This window comes from Lynx canadensis, chromosome F1, assembly GCF_007474595.2.
Source record: "Lynx canadensis isolate LIC74 chromosome F1, mLynCan4.pri.v2, whole genome shotgun sequence".
NCBI lineage: Eukaryota > Metazoa > Chordata > Mammalia > Carnivora > Felidae > Lynx > Lynx canadensis.
The window spans coordinates 29,410,702-29,433,736 of record NC_044319.2 but is presented as its reverse complement, the minus strand read 5'-3'; the positions used below and the strand labels follow the sequence as shown (position 1 = coordinate 29,433,736).

The window sequence follows — 23,035 nt, the reverse complement described above, 5'->3', positions numbered from 1 at the left end:
CCTGTCTTATAAAAGATTTGTCTAAACTATTTGGATAATTACCATAATGAACACTTCTTTGTCCAGAATCTGGACTCCGGATAGATACGTAAAAGTTGTAATCCCCTCCCCCAAATAACTTCTTTATTCAAGCAGAGCACTTAGCCACTTTCTACTCCAATTCCTTTGAAATTCCTCGCTGAAAGTTCTTTTCTAACATTAAGTCATCAAGTTCCTTAGCATTCTCCATGTTAAGCTACCTGACGTTCTTGAGATAATTCAGGTCTTAATGAATCTTTTGGAGTAGTTAAAATCTGACTCGATTATACCTGGATGTTTGTTCTTATCTTTCTCTGGGAGGAATCTGCTATGTCAAGATAATCACTGTATAGGAATTATTAAAGCAGTTGAGTACTTAGATACCAAATGCTAGCTGTGACAAATTATTTAAGAATAAAAATATTCTGTATGGGTCTTCATGTTAATTGAAGAGGAGTTTACTGGAACAGAATATATGTATCCAAACAGTAATACATTTGGGCTCAAATTCTACATCAGGATTTTTTTCTGCATACTTGCTGATATTACTGTTTCCAAGGGCTGATCAAAAGGTTTCATCTCGCCTGTTTAAACTCAAAACGAATGTAAAAATCAAAATACAATAAGAGTCAATAATAATTGTAGTTGAAACACTATGACTTAGGACATCTGTTGAGAAATAAAGGAATTTTTAAAAATCTTAGTGGACAGGATGAGATCAGTGATAAAGTCAGTCCATAGCATTCTCTAAATTCTGAATTAGGAAGCCCATGGCAGCACCTTTAAATGTGTTTTCAAGTGATTTAATTTATATGATAGTCGTTGAACAATGCGTTTTCTTATGTGGTAAATATATTCACATCTATATCTTGTTTACGAATCAATTTGCTAATCAAGTATTATGTCAGCCAGTTATAATTACTTAATCTTGTCTGTTGCCTCCATGGGTTATGGTCCCAGCGTGCACTACCCCTCTACCTTTATTTTTAAGTTTAGATCTTAGCTATATGGAGAGCTATATTTATTCATGCCTATTAATACAATGTCTGGTCTTGGCAGAATATATACTTTTTCCCATTTGTTTTGTCCTATTTGTTATGTCTCAGCTGGACATTTTACAACAAGACCTAAAAGGATTCCCATATTCTCTTAGCCCAAAACAGAAGCAAATCATTATCTAATCTAAAAATGCTGACTGGTTGACAGGGGATGGAAAAAAATCTGTTTAGATTCGTGAATTTGAAGGAAGTCACAGGGTATTTGGTTCTTGGAAGACCCACCAAACATGTTTAATTAACACTTACTGTCCACTGCAAATGAGAGTATCATTTCTTTCTGCCTTCGGAAGAGCACAGCCCTCTTCTTGGCTTGGGCACGAGGCAGGGATGCAGCTGTTGATACCTAGGCTATGAGAGGAAGTGCAGTTGACGCAGAGGTAAATGACAGTTGGGAAAGGAAGGATGCCTGCGGATGACCTTGTGTGCATTTCTTACACCAGCCTGTCATTCTGAGCCCCTGTTGCAGAGATGCTTGTCCCCTGGCAAGGATGGGCAGGAGAAAAATCCAGATTGGGGGTTAAGCTGAACAGAGGAAGAAAAAAGACTGTGGAAAGTTTGTTCAATGTTTTGACTAGAGATCCCTGTGCTTTTCAGGTGATATTAAGGAGAAGAGAATTTGCACACACAAAAAGAAAAGAGGTAAAATTTTAAAACAATGGCAATGAACTCTATTTTTGGGGAAGCTGATACACACACAAAGAGGTCCTCCTTGCAGAGACCTACCCCCAATGTGCAAATCTTTCTGGGCTCCGAAATAACCCATTTCTTTTCTTGTTTGCCTCGGTGTTTTTCTTTTTCTCACCTGATGGCTACACCTGATTTATGGGATCCAATGTGTTAGTGAAATATTTGTCATTGCATTTTTGTATTCCTGAACTCAGTTTTATTATTGATGTGTGAGGGTGCACCATCATTCTGAATTCAATTTTGAACCCAATATTGAAGTTATTAAGATCTGTTTCCATTCCAACTTTGGGAAATTTTATCCTGAGGCATACAAAAAGTATTTTAATTTTAAGCATACAAAAACATATAAAGAAGCATCATATTGCCTGCATGAACAGGCTTTTTAAAAAATGTTGTGTCTTCACATAGAAACCAGGAACAAGGAATGCATGACGAAATCTTTGTTGAGTAAGAAACAAAAATAAAAATAAAAATAAAAAACCCACACGTTGTCATCTAAGCATTGAGCATTTTCTTGATTTTTACAGGTTATTTCATGCTGAAATTATGCCTATTTGCATGGATAGTCATTCTTTAAAACTAGTCACAGATGCAGTCCTAGGGAGCACGTAGATGTTTTTACAGGTGAACCGAAAGAGATGGGAACCGTTCCAAACACTCTGCACGCTGCCTTTGGCAATAGACCCTGTTATTGTGAAGATGTGCTCTGTTAAGCAAACGTGAAGTTTAATATTAGATAAACCCTGTGTGAAAAAAATATTTTCATTTTCTTCATAAAACGTTAATTGTAAGCAAAAAAGATATGACATCTTACAGGCACACAAAATTGGGGGTTAGCATCACTGGGTAATAAGTCACAAAATATGTCAGGTGCCTTGCATAAAATGCAAGGAAGGATATTCTCTTTTAATATTGTGTCCTCAAGAAACAATGGAAGTTCATGTGCAGAGAAGATGTTTCTCTTTCTCATATATTTGACTGATGCTTTTGCATCTTTATTTACTTTCTTTTAGTCTCCCCCCACCTTGAATTTGGCATAAGAAAAAAGATTCACAAAGGATGTGTGTATTAAAGTTTCTTTAGGCATTTGAAGTATTATTTTGGCAGATTTTAACAGAAGAGAACTAATACTGAAGATGCATTTATCCTTGCCTCACTCAGTTTATTGTTCCCCATACTGATTTGTAAAATGTGGCAATTCCTTCTTTTACAGTGAGTCCAACTTTGCGGTCATTTAAGTCATCAAAAGGACATCATGAAAATTCACAAATATTCTCACCCTTACGTTAAGATGTAGCAATAGATCGCGTTTTCCAATGTGATTTTACTAATAAAAATGCACACCCATGCTAAATAAGCAGACTTGTAAAATGGATATCTGTGCATTTATTTCAATGTTAAATTGACCATTTGTATCGGAAAGGTGCTGATGGGGGTGTTCTCCCTCCCATTTCAGATATGACAGAAATATTTTAAAATTCAGTAATAAAGGGGGCGTGTTGAGCATTTGCATGTACTTTCGAGTCTTTCTCCTCTAATGGCATTAGAACCAGAATAGTTTTAATTCAGAAATGGAATTTTTCGTCCAAATTTCGCACAGCCTCAAAATTGAACCTTATATCTTAAGTAGAGACCACTTTCATCTTCTTTTGTAATACGAATCTCAATGCCCAAAATTTAATCAATTGGTTGTCAGAGGCTGTGTTCTTATAATCTACTGTTTCTTCTGAAGATAAACAGTATCATTTTAGGCATTTGTGAAAGAGAATCATATTACTGGTGCTTAAGCAGTTTTTGCTTTTTTTTTTTTTTTTTTTTAATCTTAATCCATCTTAAACCAGTGGAGCAGAAATATTTAAAAATGTTTCATTTCAAGCAGAGTGCATAATAAATTGCAATAATTGTAATGTGCCATAAATCCCAGAGCCTATGCATTTTGCATTTGATTCAGGATTGAGGTCAGGAAATTTGGAGAAATTTAAAGAAAATGATTCATCAGTCCTTTTGTTCTGTTGGCCAGGGTCCCGGGATTCTTGAGCTGTGCCCAGCTGACGAGCTTTTGAAGATGGCACAATAACTGTCCAGTGATGCCTGACCATGACAGCACAGCCCTCTTAAGCCGGCAAACCAAGAGGAGAAGAGTTGACATTGGAGTGAAAAGGACGGTAGGGACAGCATCTGCATTTTTTGCTAAGGCAAGAGCAACGTTTTTTAGTGCCATGAATCCCCAAGGTTCTGAGCAGGATGTTGAGTATTCAGTGGTGCAGCATGCAGATGGGGAAAAGTCAAATGTACTCCGCAAGCTGCTGAAGAGGGCGAACTCGTATGAAGATGCCATGATGCCTTTTCCAGGAGCAACCATAATTTCCCAGCTGTTGAAAAATAACATGAACAAAAATGGTGGCACGGAGCCCAGTTTCCAAGCCAGCGGCCTCTCTAGCACAGGCTCCGAAGTACATCAGGAGGATATATGCAGCAACTCTTCAAGAGACAGCCCCCCAGAGTGTCTTTCCCCTTTTGGCAGGCCTACTATGAGCCAGTTTGATATGGATCGCTTATGTGATGAGCACCTGAGAGCGAAGCGCGCCCGGGTTGAGAATATAATTCGGGGTATGAGCCATTCCCCCAGTGTGGCATTAAGGGGCAATGAAAATGAAAGAGAGATGGCCCCGCAGTCTGTGAGTCCCCGAGAAAGTTACAGAGAAAACAAACGCAAGCAGAAACTGCCCCAGCAGCAGCAACAGAGTTTCCAGCAGCTGGTTTCAGCCCGAAAAGAACAGAAGCGAGAGGAGCGCCGACAGCTGAAGCAGCAGCTGGAGGACATGCAGAAGCAGCTGCGCCAGCTGCAGGAGAAGTTCTACCAAATCTATGACAGCACCGATTCCGAAAATGATGAAGATGGCAACCTGTCTGAAGACAGCATGCGCTCGGAGATGCTGGACGCCCGGGCCCAGGACTCCGTGGGGCGGTCAGACAACGAGATGTGCGAGCTAGACCCAGGACAGTTCATTGACCGGGCCCGGGCCCTGATCCGGGAGCAGGAGCTGGCTGAAAACAAGCCGAAACGAGAAGGCAACAACAAAGAAAGAGATCACGGGCCGAACCCCTTGCAACCCGAAGGCAAGCACTTGGCCGAGACCTTGAAGCAGGAACTGAACACTGCCATGTCGCAAGTGGTGGACACGGTGGTCAAAGTGTTTTCAGCCAAACCCTCCCGCCAGGTTCCTCAGGTCTTCCCGCCTCTCCAGATCCCCCAGGCCAGATTCGCGGTCAACGGGGAGAACCACAATTTCCACACCGCCAACCAGCGCCTGCAGTGCTTTGGCGACGTCATCATTCCGAACCCCCTGGACACCTTCGGCAACGTGCAGATGCCCAGTTCCACAGACCAGACGGAAGCACTGCCCCTGGTTGTCCGCAAAAACTCATCCGACCAGTCCGCCTCCGGCCCCCCGGCCGGCGGCCACCACCAGCCCCTGCACCAGTCGCCTCTCTCTGCCACCGCAGGCTTCACCACGTCTACCTTCCGCCACCCCTTCCCCCTTCCCTTGATGGCCTACCCATTTCAGAGTCCGTTAGGTGCTCCCTCCGGCTCCTTCTCGGGAAAAGACAGAGCCTCTCCTGAATCCTTAGACTTAACTAGGGAGACAACGAGTCTGAGGACGAAGATGTCATCCCACCATCTAAGCCACCATCCTTGTTCACCAGCACACCCACCCAGCACCGCAGAAGGGCTCTCCCTGTCGCTCATCAAGTCCGAGTGTGGCGATCTTCAAGACATGTCCGAAATCTCACCTTATTCGGGAAGTGCAATATCCTTTTATTCTCCCCTGGAGGAAAACAAAACAGAACAAAACAAGGCTTCCCCCAAGGTCAGGTTTCCACAATATATAGAATAATGTAGATTAGTATCTTCTTAAGAACGCAATCTTCTCTATTATCCAGAGTAATAGGCTTTTATCAACACACTTCTGATTGCACAAAAGCGTCCCAGGAAACCCACATCTTTGCAACTTTCCCAAGTTGTTAATTGCCTCGAAGAGCTGGTATTTAATATGTCCCTTTTCAACTGTGCTCTTTCTGCTGTTCCAGTATTATCCCCCCCCCACACACACACACTTTTTTTTCTTTAGGAGTAGATTCAGAGATGGACAAAAAAAAAAAAATCTCATTGTAACGTTGAATTCTATCAGGTTTTTAAAAAAGGTTTTACGTTTTATAATGGCGTCGAGGGAAAAGTCAGTTTTGAGATCCCTAAGATTCCGTAGGAAGAATTGTCCCTCTTTAAACCGTCTGCAAGGCCCCTGGTCCCTGCAAAGAAGACCTGATTAAATTTTATGAAGAGCACTTTCCTGGTGGGAGGCTTCAGTGGGAGAAAAATGGACATGGGTGGGGAGTTAGATTCTTTCTTTAATCTTTAAGTGAGACGTGGGAGGGGTGGGTCGTTGTTCTTTTTGTTTGTTTGTTTGTTTGTTTGTTCTTTAAGGAAATGTACAGGTACTGATTTATTCAGACGGCATTGGTCTCTCTCGTTCACCCAAGGTCTGTTCTTTGGATCTTGGTGCAGCTGCCTCTATGCATGATTAACCTCTGTTCAGCCATACACAGAAATCTTTTGTCCTAACATACACAAAGCAAATTATTTTGGAAAGCGAGAGAGCACAATTAAATATAAAACTCAGCTGTATTCGGCTTTAAAAATGGCTCTTTTTATGACTCTTCTATATTTTGAACCTGACTTTTAGGTAGAGATGCCAGTTATAGGTTTTATTAGACCCCTCCTGAACTCCAGCTATTTTTAACTGATTTTTTTTCTTTCTCTCTGTAAATCGGTCCTTTCAGTAAATTTTTAAAAATCTTGTGGTTGTTGGTGTTTGGGGTAGGGGTAGTAAAATGGTAGCATTTGGGGGCACGTAGAGGCGTGTTTCTTTTATAATAAACTGCCAGATGGATATAAAATTTAGCAATTAAGTTGGCTGTTGCTAAACTGAGGATTTTGAGCAATTGTCCTGATGACTGGAGATTGACATTTTAGTATCTAAGCCCACTCCAGAGGCTGCCACATAAGTGCAAAGCCCCAGCTATGGTGGAAATACATTTTCCTATGTAGTGAAGGCCGTCCTTCAAACCAGCTCTCAGAAGAGTTGTGGAGATTTTTGATAAGGTGAATGAGAGCCACAAATAATGAGACCCACTTAGGGCAGTGAAACACAGTCTCTTTCCATAGTGAGGAAGAAGAGAATAATGTCATGAGAGGAAGGAACATAAAGATGTTGAGGACTTAGACATATAAATAGAAATCGAGTCTTGATTTGGTTGCGGATTTAACTTCTACCTTCCAAAGACCTAAACTTTAATCTACCAGCCATGAACCAAAGCTGCGCCAGGCACCATGCCTTGCTCGTGATAAACAGGCAATAAACATTGGTCAAAATGATTGTAATGTAGTGTTGGTGATGAGAAAGGCGAAGGAAGAAGATGCAGTGTCTTGAATGGTTTTTCACCCTTGGCAGGAAGAGCATCTTCTGAGGCTCATACAAGGCTGATGATGTCCAGGGCTAGACCCTGTTGCTCTCAGACGTCTCCAGTTTGAAGGTAGTAGTCATCATGGTGGGTTGTTTCTCTCTCTCTCTCTCTCTCTCTCTCTGTCTCCTACACACACACACACACACACACACACACACACACACACACACGCAGAGGAAGGGACATACCTGTTTCGAGGAACATTTGAAACCAGATTTCAAAGTGCCCTAAGTGCAGACTAAAAACTCTTTAACCAGTTTATGGGTTGTGTTTGTGTGTATGTGTGTGTGTGTGTGTGTGTTTATTAGACTTTTCATTGTCACCAGATAATTATGCCTGTGCTTTTTTTTTTATAAGTAAGTTGGGTCTTCTAGGAAAGAAATCTTTTAGATTGCTTTAAGTGTTGGCTACTTTCATTGTGTCACGCTCTCTCTAAATCCCCTGAGGAATTTAGAGGATTTGAATTGAAAGAAGTTCCTTTTATTTCCATACATATCAAAGGATTTAACGAGAATATAGTTGCTTCTTCAGCTGAATAACTTCCCTCTCCTCCCAATGTAAGAGTCTGTGGAACAGTGATGGTTTGGAAACACCTGTGTTCCTGTGAAACGTTGCTTACACCTGGAACTGTTTCTTTCATGAAGCGAAATAATTTTGGCCTCTTGTTGGAGTTAATGATTACATTTTCCACCTTCTGGCCATTGACCCTCTTCCTGTTTCTTTCCCCTTGATTATGCCATACTTTTAACCATTTATCTCATTGATATATTATTATTTCTCAGGAAGAAGATGGGCTGGCTTCTCTTTCTATAATCCGCATGATTCTGAAGCCAGTGAGGATCTGAGTGTTTGTTGGGAGACTGGATCCACTTTTCTCCTCTCTCCATCCTGGAATGGCAATGGGTCCTTCCCTTGATTTATCTGATGGCGTCGTAGGCAAAATTCTCAAGCTTTTAGTTTAAAGAAGTCTCTGGGAATCATAGCGAGTGGTGTCTACTTCAGTTTCAGGTGGTACAGTTACTCCTAGGAAAAAATTCAATAACATGAGTAGAAATGGGATGAAATGATACCTCTACGATTGTCATTATTATATTTTTATTTGTAGCCATAGCTTTCCAAGTAGAAATGAATGATTTAGTGCTTAAGGAATGATTCTTTCACACCCCAAAGGGCATCATCTGTGTCTTTGAACAAAGTAGCCAAGATAAGAACTATGAAGAATACCAGCTTATCAGATAAATCCATTCTAGGTTCAGCACATTAAGCATATATAATCTATATAAAAGCACTATCTCGTTATCCTTTCTAATAGGAAGGCAATAGTGAATGTGTGCACAGTAAACTCAATGTCCGTGCACCTGCTCCAGGAGCTCGCTCACGTCTTGGATGTGAAAAAATGTGTTCAGTATCTTTGCAAATGAATCTATTTAATCAAATATTAAGTTTTATTCAAATTCCAAAAGAAACAGCCAGCCAATTGTTTTTCTTCATGATGTTCCTCATCATTCACCCTCTTTGCATCTCAAGAAAAATAGCCTTGTTCAGGCCTCGGACATTTGCATACACCCAATTAAAGGACAAGAGGAGTATTAGAAGCCCTTAAGATGTGCAGGTGAAGAAACTGAGTCTGTTCTCTGTGACAGCCAGTGTTTCCTACTTGACTTTTAGGGAGAATGTTTAAAATACGTAAAGTTTAGAAAGGGAAATTGGTAATTTGAAACTAAAATCCAACTGGGAAACATGGATTAAAAATGAATTTCTTTTTTTTTTTTTTTTTAATTTTTTTAACATTTATTTATTTTTGAGGCAGAGAGAGACAGAGCATGAACAGGGGAGGGTCAGAGAGAGGGAGACACAGAATCTGAGACAGGCTCCAGACTCTGAGCTGTCAGCACAGAGCCCGACGCGGGGCTCGAACTCACTGACCATGAGATCATGACCTGAGCCGAAGTTGGCCACTTAACCTACTGAGCCACCCAGGCGCCCCTAAAAATGAATTTCTAAAATGTGAAATAATCCATAGACCTTTTTAGAAGTCTTGTGGGGCCATAGTAATTCTATTAGCTGTATTAGCTATGGGGAAAACATTTATTTTCAGACTGAGAGACTCTAGGTTCCTACCCCCACCCAAATTATTAAGTCAAAAACATTTCTTTTAATTTCCACAAATGACACACCTTCATGTGCTGATCCCCTTGATGGAGAAACAATTTGTTCTATCACTTTCATTAAATGAGACAGGCTAGATCTTTTCTCCCCATTCAAGGGAAAAATCTCTTAGAAACAACAAATCAGAGCATACAGAGAAAGCTAAAATTCTTTGGGTTTCAGAGCACTTTGGAAAATGTAAGTAAGGAGCCCCAATCCAATTTGGTGGGAACACTGCAGCCTGTAAAATCTCTAACCACAATTCAGGGTTCCATGGGGGCGGGGAGGGGGGGAAGAATTCGCTTCCTCCAGTCTTCACAACATATTCTTGCACTTGCCTTTTTTTTTGCTGCCTCTGTTCCTCCCCTGCCACTGCTGTTTAGGTAAGGTTATCCTGTGCTTGGTAAACAGACAACACTCAGATTCTCAGGTTGTTTGAACACCGCTTCAGGTTCAGCCACAGTACTCTCCTTCTCTGATCTTTTATATTCCTGAGCAGATGTCTTTCATTAATTTATGGATTTATCATCTTTTCTTCCCCCCCTTTTCCTTTTTCTCTTTCTTTCTTCTTCTTTTTTTTTTTTTTTTTTTTTTTTTTTACACCTGGCAGCTGTCTCAAGTTTCAGCAGTTATTGTCTATTTTGCATTACACATAGAATTGAATGTCATCTGTCTTCACAAAGCTATGGCTAAGAGAATTGAGGCAAAGCCACATGAGCTGCCGGGACAGATCTGGTTTGCGTTCCATCCCCCTCCCCCCACCCCCCCTTACCTCCTTAATATTTATTTGTGCTCATTTTCTTTCCTGGCCTTGAATGGAGCTTAGCTCGTGTTCAGTACAGCTGTATGTTTACTGAATCTATTCCATCATGAGTCATTGTGCGTGTGTAAGTATCCTGGAAACAGCTAGTGCTTTCTTGGAAGAACAGTTGCTTTTCAGCACAAGCACTTAAAAGGGAAATTAACCAATTGGTCAGTTCAGATTTATTTTGAGGAGGAAAAAAAGGATTATCTAACTGTTGGCTTTTAAATGTTTCATTAGCTATTTTTAATAGTTTATTAGAAACATATATTTTATGGGAATTTTATCTTAATTACACGATGAGCAAGAGATACAGATTTATTCTGTGTTCCATTTCAACTGATCAATTCTAAGTATTACCGACAGGAAGCATTTCAAAGCAAAACGGGCTTGAGAAACCCAAATTAGAATAATTTTTTCATGAAATAAAAAGCCCCTAAGTCCTGATCAAAATAAGATGGAGAGTTTGTTTTGTTTTGTTTTGTTTTTTTAAATAAAAAGAACGAATACCTCTGAGCATCATTTAAGTGTATTGGAAGTGTCAGCGAGTTTTTGGTAGCTCTATCACTGAGGACCACGGCAGAACAGTCTGTTTTGTAGGAAACCAAATTTTTAAAAATCTGTTACTTCTCCCGGCGAATAATTGCAGTGTGCAAGGTGGTTTTTTAATCTCACCGTCTTTAGAAAAGATTAGAACCCAGATCTGAGGCTGTTTGCTGAAGTTTGGACTTGCCTAAAACTCTTATCATGAGGCAATAGGAGACAGCTTGCAAACTATTATTTCACTTATCCATTTGGACAGATGGTCCTGAAGTGCGCTGGGTTCCTTTAGCCGTGTCTATCTGTCTAATGGAGGTTACTGGAGGGCCTTTCAGCTCTTTCCTTGGCACAAGAAGTATGTCAGTCATAAATTATCGTCTTTGTGATCATTAAGGATCTGAAACAAAAACACAAGTTCGGTTAAGCTGCTTTGGCGTACAGATATAAAATCAAAATTTCTTCCTTCAGTGTTTATTCCTGGCGAGGGTAGGGGGAAGCACAATATCTCACTTTTCTCTTTGCAAACCAAGGTGATCTTTTAAAAATTGCGTGATGTTAAAGGGGATGCTAATTGATCAAATCCTCTGCAGAATAGTTGGTTAAACGCCCTGTTATAAGTAGTCAAGAGCTTATCGGTATTAATTTGATTATGCTTCTCTACTCACCTCCTGGTTTCTCTGTCTTCCTAAGATTGGTCACGCTGTTCTTGATGGAGGTCATTTAGAAACCTTGACTTTTCCTAAATATGTGTCTTTATTTGACCTTTTTTTCACAAGGTGTGGCATTTTTGTTGGGTAGTAAAACGTGTGTGTGTGTGTGTGCGTGCGTACACACACACACACACACACACACACACACGTGCATATTTTCTTTTCTTATTTTTCCCAGACTCTCTTTTAAGAGAAAATCCTTAGAGAAGCTTCTAGGAAGGACCCTTAATTGACCTTGTGGGGGACCACATTGATTTTCTCCACGTGCATCTTCATTTCTGATAAATTATAAAGCCATTAATTTGCTGAGGAAATGGCAGGGCCAGGCTGCGGCACAGATGTGACCAGAGCCATCCCAGCTCCGAGTCTGCTGAGGAGTGCCAAGAATCTGGGGGAGAATCAGGAAGCCTGGATTGTTATGGTTAGCCTCACATTCTCTTGGGAACTGTTTTAGTTGCTGCTGTTTACAGATCTAAAAGGTAATGATGTTTCCAGATAAATAGGCCTTCTTATTTTGGGTAAGTGGCCATTTATTGATCTGCTAACCCGCATTTATTGATTTGTTAGCCCCAACCACTGTGCCACTCTCAAAGGAGTTAACTATAAATCCAGGAGAGGCAAATCGTATTTGGTTTTGGATCGTTGCTTTAACAAAAGCGACACCCCCTCCCTGCTCTCTCTGTGCCAAAACTACCCCTCCCAAGTTTTAGCTATTATTTAAAAGGAAACAATTAAAAGGGTATAATAGTAAGATAGGAAGAAAGTGAGTCAAAATGCCCCATTAGATTAGCACTAAAAGGTAAAATGTGAAGCTTGCCTGATAGTGTTCAAAATAATGCGTTTTATATTTTCACGCACATTAGGATAATAATTTGCTGTCAACTGCAGAGTGTGGGGAGAAGAGCAAACAGAACTGCGACTGCAAAGAAGGAAAAAACTTGTCACGATAAGAGTTGTAGGATACACGTTGGGTACATTTGTCTCCTTAGCAACAAGTGAACATATACGCAGCGTAAGGACCTCCAACAGGGCAATGTTTTGCCATCCTCACCACGGAGTAGCCAAGATTCTGCAACTACATTGTGCATCCTCACCATTACCTTTGGCATTTGCTAACACACAATGGTCATTTTGAGCAAGTGCAGCAAAGTAGTGAGGGATTTCCTGGCCAGTGCCTTGTACCTTTCAGAATTCCCACAGCTTTGTGATGGGCCTCCAGATTGTTTTTTTTTTTTTTTGGGGGGGGGGGGATGGGGGTGGTAGGTGCTTGTGTTTAAAGAAATGTTTTCCTTAACCAAATGCATCCTACATGCAGGAAGGATTGTCACCCAATCACTTGAAAAAAGCAAAGCTCATGTTCTTTTATACCCGTTATCCCAGCTCAAATATGCTGAAGACGTACTTCTCCGATGTAAAGGTAAGGACGTTTTTCATTAGTAATTTTTACATTTCTGTGCATGTGGTAGTGATTTGAACTCTTGGAAGTTAATGGAGATGAGTGTGAAAACAATTCACGAATACACCTGTGTTATAATTGATTTAATGCTCTTGCAGTTTCGTCTAAAGCTGAACTGGGCAAAGACGCCCTTACGACCAAAAGACTGGTATGACGTCACATGGGTCTCCAGTGTGATCCGTGAAACTTCGCCTCTTGTCTTTATATGTCTTAGTAACTCCTTGGAAGAAATCGCAGCTAGTCCTGGATGGGTGTGCTTTAGAGAATGTTGTTTTTTTTTTTCTCCTCCCCTGAGCAACAGTAAACTGTTTCTGTTTTCGTTTCTGTTGGTTTCCCCATATTTGTGCTTATGAAAGCAAACTCTAGCACGTCTTTTCCCCCCTGTCGGAAGGAGCGTACATTGAAATTCTCTATGCAGTAGCTGCTTAAAAACAAAAGTGATGATTGTCTCTTATTTACAACTTAATTTGTTGTTGATGTGGAGTACACTGAGCATAAGGAGAATGAATAAAGTGACAGATTCAGGACACATTATTCAAATGAGGATATGAAAGCTGTCGGCCTACAGCTGCAGCCTCCCTCATTCTACAGAATATGGGGACCTCCTGGTTCTGTGTGCGTGTGTGTGCGCGCGCGCGTCTGTGTCTGTGTGTGGGTTTTAAGTAATTGTTTGCAACAACTTGATGTTGTGTTAATCATCTGCAACTTTTTAAAACATAGATTGGGTTTTGATGATGATAATGACACGCATGGTATCATTATCTGAGGGACTTGATAAACATTACATTAGCTGAGATTAGTTTATTGGGGTTGGGCGCTTTCCCCGCCCTCTGCTGCCCACCCCCCATATGTACAAGTTCTTCTTTCTGCCGCTGAGAACTCAGGAGCTGCCAGAACACGCTTGTTGTTCCTCCGCTCCCTCCGCGTGGTGTGTTCTGTGCCCGATGCCCAGTTTGCTGCATCGGCCCCCTTTGCTGGCCAACTCATTTTAGTTTCCTTTGCTGATGTTTTATTTGGCCTCCTAAGAAAAGTTCTGTTTTCCCTCCTGTTAGCTTTTGAATTGTGTATAAACTTCAGCCTTTTATCTTTCTCCTCCCCTGGCGGAGCTCCTTAAGTGGAAGGCATGTTTTCTCCCCACTCGGGGCCAGCAGACTGGGCTGGATGGGAAGGCACAGAAAGGCAGTAACTTGAATGGCTGGTTGAGGATCATTAAAGCGCAGAAAAGGCTGAGCGACACAGCAGGCCGGGGAAAGGGTCTGGACTTTGTGAGGGACCATCTGAAACAGAGACCATGGAGGGAATTTGTCAACTGGTTGAAGACCAGACAGCTTCCGGAGCCTAGTGGAACCCGGCAGACTTCTGTCACGGGGTCCGCTCAACACTAGTTCGAGGACAGAAGGACATGGAGGAGAGGGAGAAAGTGTGACTGCACACGTGTGTGTGTGTGTGTGTGTGTGTGTGTGTGCGTGTAGGTGCCCATGTTACCTCCTCCACTCCTCTTAGTGCAATGATCTGCAGTGTTGTGATATAATAATGGCAATACCTTATGTTATTTAGATAGCGCTTTGTATCACAAGGAGGCCAGAGAGCTTTACAAACCGTACACATAGGGATCCCTTGCCTACCATTGAATTGCAGCCACCTGGAGGGTGGAAAGCAGCCATTCTGAGCCAGCAACACTATCCAGTAGTAGATGTAAATATTAGAAACTTCCTCACACGCAAGCATGTGTGTATGGGGGGGGGGGTGGGAGAAGGGCAAGGATGGGGGAGATTATTAATCTGTAGTAGTTAATCTGTAATCTTTATAAATACTCTGCAGTGTAAACTGACATGAAATTGTTCCCATTCCTTTAGAATACAACTAGTAATTCAGCTTTGCAAATAATCACTATGTAAACAACAATTAAATACTGGGGTGAATATTTTATTTAAAAAAGCACTAATATTCACATTATAGATTCTATCCATACTCCATCCATACTGGGAGAGAAGGCTGTTAAAGTATACTTGAGTCTAGTTAATTCCCAATTATCCACTCTAATGGAGGGGAAACAGTAGGGCATATAATGCATAGCAGAAAATCACCAAAGGTCACTTCTCTTTTATTTTTGGAATGAATTATACATTTTTAACTTTGCTAATTATGTTTTTTCTTTGGCTAGTAATAAATGAATTTGTATTCCCTGGGCTTATGCTGATGATATTGGAAAGGCATGCATAGAAAGTGAAGGATACTCTAGGCATGGTGTTCCAGAAACTTTGTAGAAAACAATGGCAGAGCATTCTTGGATTTTTTAATATTAAGGAAAATCCAGAATTTGATTTGATGTCATATGATATTATTATGTTATGTTAGGTGTATGTGTATCTATATATACACACGTACCTATTTCTAGATATAGACACATAAAGGTGGATTCTTATTTGCAAGACTGAAATAACTAGATGTTTCCTCTATATATGACAAAGTTTAGATGCAAGAAAACCGCTACAGAATTAAGAGACCCCCTAGAAATTAGAGGAAGCACCTTAGGAGTTATCGGAAGTGACACTCGGCATCACCCATCTTGAGAAAGACACGCTCATGTGTCTGTGGACCAAGCAGTACTTGTCACAATCACACAAGCCTACACTTGATTGTGGCTGCATTCATCTACTTAGATGAAAATTCCTAATCCTAGCAAAATGTGCCTTTCCAAACCATAAAAGTCATTGCATTTCAAATGGGGATCAGGAGTTACCTCCGCAAGTGAAAAAAACACAAACACAAAAACACAGAAGAAACAACACCAGTAGAAAATATTTTGTGTCATGAGTGAAGCTCAGCCTAGGTGTCATCAAAGACACAGTTGGAAGATCGCGCTAGACCAAGTGAATCCTCTGATCAGCTCCAGAAGGTGAGCCCAGCCAGAGTGATCCACCCTCCCTTGCATTTTGCCTTAGCAATGGATACAGTGCTTCACTCTCCACTAGCGACTTCCGTTTGGGCAGGCTAGGTGAATGCTTTTAAATTGCTTTGCAAAGAGAGAGGTGGAGGAAAACCTCCTACAGTTCAGACGCTGGCTTGGTGAGAGTCCTACAGGGCTGATACCGAGGAAGGATGAAGCCAAGGCTGACTTGGTCTCATTCCTCGAGTCAGAATCGAAACAGAGTTCCACGTTCTCACGGACTCCAACTTCACTCCCTCACCATGACATTTAGCCAGACGAAAAGCCCAGCCTTTGGGAAGAGCAAAGGGGCAAATGGGAGAGACGTGCCAGAGAGCAATGGGCCCCACCATCTTCCTGTGCGCTCCCGAGTGCTGATTTTAATGTATCAACTAATAACTCTTAGACCACTAAGGACAACAGATCCGGTGCCATTTTAGCTTTGAAGAACAGACGCTCACAGCTTTTCACGCCGGCAGTGTTAAATGATGTATCTCATTCCCTCCACCCCTTGAGTCAACTGCTGCCTAGCCAGATTAAGGTGTCAGATTGATTTGTTTTATACATCTTTTGACCATGCTCATTGAATATTTAGGAAGTTTCTTCAGCCCATATTGAGGCTGAGATGTCCCGTGGGAAGCATTAATCAAAGTCACAGAGACTCACACACTGTGGAAACACAGCCTCTTTATTGTAGCGATTAGTTTTTGCAGTAACACATTAACACACGACAGAGGTCTCCTTTATAGAACAATTGATCCTTTTCTTGTAAGCCACTACGGAACCGGGGGGGAAATTAACTCTTTAAAGTTTAACACTTTTTCTCCCCCAACGTGAATATCTGGAAAAGAGGGGGCCTGCCTTCGCTTTTCACCAGCAACTAAAACAGAACGAATTTCAGTTCACTTCTAGTGGAGGGAAGCCCTGTTCTTCAAGCTGTTGTGATGGTCATTTCACTTGTCTTATGTCGGGGGAGTCTGTTGTTTTTGCCCATTCTTTCTCTCTGGTATTTCCATTCTCTAACAATAAGCTTTAAATCTCCCTTTATGTCCCATTCCTAAATAATGGCAAGTGCACTTACTTTTTTGTCCTCCCCCATTAGGTCATTCATGACCATTCTAGAAAAAAAACACCCTTCTATTTTTTTCCTCTACAGTACTCTTGTCCATAGGAGACAATGTCTTGTAACAATGCAGAAGCCTAATCTCCATGTCAAAGCAATTTTCATTCCCCAGTGCACAGCCTGCTATCATTTTGTAATGTTTTGTTTCTTATTCTAAAAGAATTAAAAAGGAACAGTAAGCCGTCACGGGGGCCTGTAGTCCTTATCTCAGTGTCTGGAAATTTGGACAGTGTATTTTACTGCTGAGATAAAATGGAAAGAACTCCAAGTTCAGCAAATCGTAATGGGTTTAAGTTCTATTGAAATCGGCAACCAGAAGATCAGATAAGGGGGGTCCTTCAGTTGTCTTTTTAATCGGGTTCCCCGCAAGGCTGAATAGAGACAGAGCAGACACACAGAGTGAAAATATAATTCTTGGATAGGTTAAGTACATGTTTGAACTCTTGCAAGCAGAAGCGATTTGCTGATGACTTAATCATTTTCTGGTCAATTATCTGTAAGGGCCCTTGCAACTCCATGGCAATTATGATGCAAGTTGGCCTTTTGGGAGAAACACCAGTCTCCCTGCTTCTGTTTCCTTGTTACGTCCATTCTCTGCCATAAATTTTCATTCATTTATTATCTTTGCTAGTATAGGAACAACTTTCTGTGTAGTAATTACAGCCCCAATACACACTTTCGCTGTCATCCTGTTGGAGTCTGGATGTTCTCATGGCCAGTGTTTGATAAGTGGTCTTTGTTGATTTTTGATGAATGTACATCTTTTTCTGGGGGCCCCGGGAAGGGAATGCCTGTAATGACAAAAGGCAGGGGGTTGTCTGTCAGCCCGCCTGATATAAAGCTATGGATTTATTGGTTTTGACTTGGCAAGTTGAGACGCATCTGTCCTTTACGTGAACAGAGGTTTGTCAATAAGAATGGTATCATTTGCAGTGAATCCAGGAAGACATCTTCATTTAAAAGGTCATCAGGGAACCTTGGTAAACAAAGTTGTAAAGCCTAATCATGTTATGGTAACTTGGCATTTAAAAAAAAAACGCAATATAGTTTCTGCCTATGCCATCTGCGTACTGCGTCTTAACCACACCTTCCAAACGGCATAGACGCCAACGGAAAGGGGCGTGGGTCTTATCCGATGCTGGCCATGGGAAGTGTGCAAGCAGGCATGGCGGTCTGACCAGACAGGACCGGACGTGAGTGCCGTGTGCGAACATAAAGTGGAATCAGAGCTGGATGGCCATGGGGATCACCCATTTGCCAAAAAATAAGCAAATGCCAGCTTCCTCCCCTTTTGCACGAAAGCTGTTTTCCAGCATTGTACGGGGCTGTCATGTGATGACACAAATTCTCATTAAAAAGAGAAATCATGCTGGTGGTGAAGTCACGTGGCTCACCATCTCTGGTACAGGTTTCCCCCGCTATCCAAAAGTAGAGCGTTCCTATGAAACTTTTCATAAGCCGAAATGGCATAAAGCAAAGAAGCAATTACCATTAATTTATATGGGGGAAATGTTGAGCATTCCCAGACCCAAAAAATAACCTCTCTTAGACTTTTCTGATACCCTAGGACACATCTCGATAACAGATGCACAAAATAAATCAAATAAAGCACAGATGCTCACAGACACAGTTCAAAGCTATGGCGGCTTGATGCTGAGCCTCGTTCCTGGGGAAGGAGCTTGGTGGAGCCACTCTTGGTGCTGGGGGTGCATGCTGCCTCCATAATGGCTCGCTGCAAAACCAATGCTGAATGCTATTTTCCCTTCTCGCTTTCTTTCTGAGAAGCAAAAATCCTCTTTGGATTTCTTTCTATTAACGAAACCAGGCACTAATGTAGGCCTTTTCGTAAAAGCAAAATGGCGGAACATGAACTTTTGAAAAGCAGGGGAGGCTGTACTTGAAAGTAACAACTCTTCCCAGGGTTTTGTGGTTTGAATGAATTTCCATAAGAAGTACACACATACAGTTTGTTCCACTGAAAGCTGAAGAACGATGTTTAAAATAAGATCTTCAGCTTACAGAAAATCAGATTTAGAATGCAAGTTTTCCATTTGAAATGTGGAGGATTGGGGAGTGGTTTCCATTGTTGACGGGTTTTATGATATCTTATGAACGTATTACTGCTTTCACCCCTCTTGCCACCATTTTGGTGAAATCAAAAACACACCCATCCAAGCAAGAAGGAGAGGAGATCTTTAAAAATACTTCAGACTGCTTAAAGAATAAATGAAGAAAATGGTGATGTTCTTATCCTTTTCAACATTTAAATTTGACAGTTCAACAGATGCATTACCTCTCAGCTCATCAAGTGGTTTAGCAATTTCCGTGAGTTTTACTACATTCAGATGGAGAAGTACGCGCGTCAAGCCATCAACGACGGAGTCACCAGTACTGAAGAGCTGTCTATAACCAGAGACTGTGAGCTGTACAGGGCTCTGAACATGCACTACAATAAAGCAAATGACTTTGAGGTAGGAACTCATCTTTATCGTTTGGTCATTTCCCTTTTCCTTTTTTAAGAAATTTATTTTCTTTAGCAGTGTCCCCAAATCGGCATCAGCCTCGTTATCTCCTAAGAGCATGCCCCACTGGGGTAAGAGGTAAAGCAGCAGTGAGGAGCCCCCTGTGTGGTTCCCATCCGGGTCCTGGGGAGCTGACCCACTTCTGCTTCCTTTCCCATTCCCCAGCTTGGCTGCTTGCATGAAGACCCATTGGCCACAGAAAGAGGGAACTGGAGAATTCAAAGAAAACTGCAGCAAGGAACCCACCCACACAGTGATTCCCTTTCCAGAGAAGAGGTCCCCACTCTGATAGGCGTTTTTTGCTATTTAGGTTTTGGCATGTCGCTTGGGCTGACATACGCTGTGTGCTAGGATAGCTGCAAAAGTTGTTTTCTAAAAAAAATCTGGAAAGGTTGATGGGGGAGTGATTCTGTGGTTTCTACTTTAATCAGCATGTATTGCCTTTATGGAAGAAATGGTACGAGAATTTACTAAGTCCGTATTATGAAAGCCATCAACATCTTTCGTTTTTGTTTTTGTTTCGTTTTTGTTCTTTTCGGGAGAGAACCTGGTGTGTTTATTTCGCGTGTGCGTAGCTTCGCAACCAAGCTGCCCGTCGCTCATGCCCTCTTACACACACACGCACGCACACGCACGCACGCACACACATCTACGACATGCATATTCTAGATACACGCAAAGCAGTATAGACGAGTCCCAGAAAGCAATAGCTATGCAACAGTGAAAGATGTGTGGCTATGAGTAAGGCGTTTCTTTACTGGCTAATGTGGTGCCTCAGCAAACATTTTTCATTGCAACATGATGACTCTCCATGAGACAACACTAGCGAATCTCCCAGTCCTCACAAAGGCATTTTGCTGAGCCCTGCTGGCTCAGGCAACAATAGTTAGAGGTGGGGATGTGGCAAGGGTTCTGCAGGCTGAACCCCCGATGGTGAGTGTAGACAGGCCGTGGCCTGATAAAGTCGGTCCCTTTCTTGTTGTTATCTTGAGGACGAGAATCTTTTTTTCTCCCACATCTGCTCCTGCCGGAACCTTATGTTAATAGTCTTGCTTTCCTCACATAGATAGGCACCCAGAAACACCCAGAAGTTTGCAGCTTCAGAGGAAGAGAAGGGCATCTTGGTCTAGACTTGCCAACGAAAGGATCCGCCCCTTCCTGCCCCCCTGTCTGCCCATTCCCTTGGGGGGCCCTTCCCACACAGGTTTTAGCAGCGCAGATCAGTGATGGTGGCTTACCAGGCACCGAAGGTGGAAGCTCAGCCTTGGGGAGGTCACAGTTTTCCCTTGGAAGTTTGAACCATTATACTGGAAGCCACCAATTTACCTTTGTCGTCCTAGACTACAATGTTCTTCTTGCCAAATGTGTTATGAACAAGGTTTTTCTCGGGCTGAACACATGAGAAGTGGGGATCCTCCTTGTTTTGCTTCACCATTTTAAAGTCTCTGTATTTAAAGTGTGTTGAAAGAGAGCTCTGGTTGACTAACCTGATGGGACACTCTAGCAGAATTTCTTTTAAAGCTGAAGAGGAGGACTGTGGCTAAATAGTTTAAGGAAACCTTATTCAGAGTTCCGTGTCTTTTTCTGCCCCTTTCTGGTAAGTCTGTTGCTCTAAACTTGACCCAAGGAGAATTCAGCTGTGCACTAGTGAACTCTTTACGGCTGATTACGGCAAATATTTGTTTGGCAGTGTGCGTCAGGCTTCATAAAAGAATTGCCCAAGGTTCGTGCGCTGAGTGCTGCATTTTTGCTGTGTAATATCCTCGAGAGGACAAATCCTTACAGGGCACATCAGGATTTTTAGGGTTTTTTTAAACCTTACCTGGTTGGAATTTAATCCCCTGCTCACAGCACAAGGGCCAGAATGACACAAACAGGGGCGGCTGGCATCAGGAGGTACCCAACGAGCTGCCCCATTTAGCATCATCTAAATCCTCCTTTAATATGATTAACATCTGATATTTCTCTCTTTGTGAATCAGATCCACTTCCAGCCCGGCCACCTCTCCTTTATCTGTAGTGTCTATTTTAAGACTGCTTCAGTGCAAGGAGTATGGGGCCCGGGGAGCAGTTCTGTCACTTCTCATGTGACTCCAGACAAGTTCTTGGTCTATTCTGGGTCTTTTCCTTCTTCAGTAAAAACTAGGATCTTTCCGGAAATGTGGTAAGAAGAAACGCAGGAGCATGGATTCTGCCCCGCCCCCTCCCCTCACACGTATGCCCATAGGCCTACCCACCACCACATACGATCACTAAATAGCTTTTAATTTAGCCTCCCAGCTTGGCGCGCTTACTAACTAGAGCTTCAGATAAGACAACCCCTTCTTTTCTGTGCACGGAGGTCAGCGCTTAAGCGAGATGCTTAAAAAGCCACTGGTCTTATCAGTGTAGCTTTACCACTGTGGGCCGTGGCCACGAGCCACAAGCAGACCCAGCACCTCATGCTGAATATCTCAGCCCATACTGTGTGCACTGCTTGACTTTTGTATTTAAGTTTCTCCTCTTAAGATCAACCAAAGTGAATCTGTACTCTAAGAGGAGCAAATGAAGAAGATGGCCAAGTAGAGAACTGGATGCCTTGTTTCTTTTCTAATTTTCTTTCTTTCTTTCTTTCTTTCTTTCTTTCTTTCTTTTTTTTTTTTTTTTTTTTAGAGAGAGAGAGAGAGAGAGAGAGAGAGAGCGAGCATGAGCGGGGAGGGGCAGAGAGAGGGAGAAAGAGAGAGAATCCCAAGCAGGCTCCATCCTGATGTGGGGCTCGAACTCAGGAACCGCAAGACCATGACCTGAGCTGAAATCAAGAGTCGGACGCTCAATCACCGAGCTACCCAGGCACCCCCATTTTCTAATTTTTAAACGGAGGTGAAGCAAAGGTTGAGGGACTTTGAAGGTGAAGCAAAGGTTGAGGGACTTTGAAGTTTTGTCTATATTTGAAGGAATATTTTGACCCAACCGAGTATTAGCCGGTCAAGTAATAAAACAGCTTATTGATTACATTTTTAGATCTGTCAATCAGAGGTTTGTTAACAATAACAAAATAGCTAATGTTTATTGATGACGTCCTGACCATCCTTCCAAATGTCTTACCAATATTAACTGATTTGACGTGAGCGGGAATAATGATAGAGATATTAATAGGAGAAAAAGTTTAGTGTGCCTAACGCTCTATACTGTTTATAAAGTAATTCTAAACTAGTGGGAACCGGTAGAGGCAGGGAGAGACGGGGGTGAGGGAGAAGGAGGCTGATGCCTTCCCTCCTTCGCTGGCACTTTCTCCTTCCTTCTTTCTCTTCTGCTGCTTGTCTTTTTTCAGCTCTCTGCTCCGTCTGTGTCATAAGCTGGCTGGTGCCACCTCTGTGACTGCTAGGCACCCTCCCCCTCCCGCCCCTGCTGCTCCTGGCTCTCAAGGCCAGAGTGGTTGCTGACCCCTGGCCTACAGGAAAATGAAGCAGATGGGGAAGGTTTATCACTCGCAAGGAGGGAGGAGTGGCTTGAATCTCTCTCCTCCTCTAGACCCTGC

At 42.2% G+C, this 23,035-nt stretch overlaps 1 protein-coding gene across 3 annotated transcripts in view; it reads left to right on the top strand.

Annotated features, from left to right (window-relative positions):
• The window catches only part of PROX1 (prospero homeobox 1), a 52,464-nt gene that overhangs the window by 4,320 nt on the left and 25,109 nt on the right, over positions 1 to 23,035 (top strand). For all 3 annotated transcript variants that reach the window (XM_030302543.1, XM_030302537.1, XM_030302539.1), the window contains 3 exons: positions 3,784 to 5,575; positions 12,799 to 12,906; positions 19,274 to 19,468. In XM_030302543.1, coding sequence (XP_030158403.1) covers positions 3,851 to 5,575; positions 12,799 to 12,906; positions 19,274 to 19,468 — 2,028 coding nt within the window. In that variant the 5' untranslated portion in view covers positions 3,784 to 3,850. The remainder of the gene's footprint in view (positions 1 to 3,783; positions 5,576 to 12,798; positions 12,907 to 19,273; positions 19,469 to 23,035) is intronic.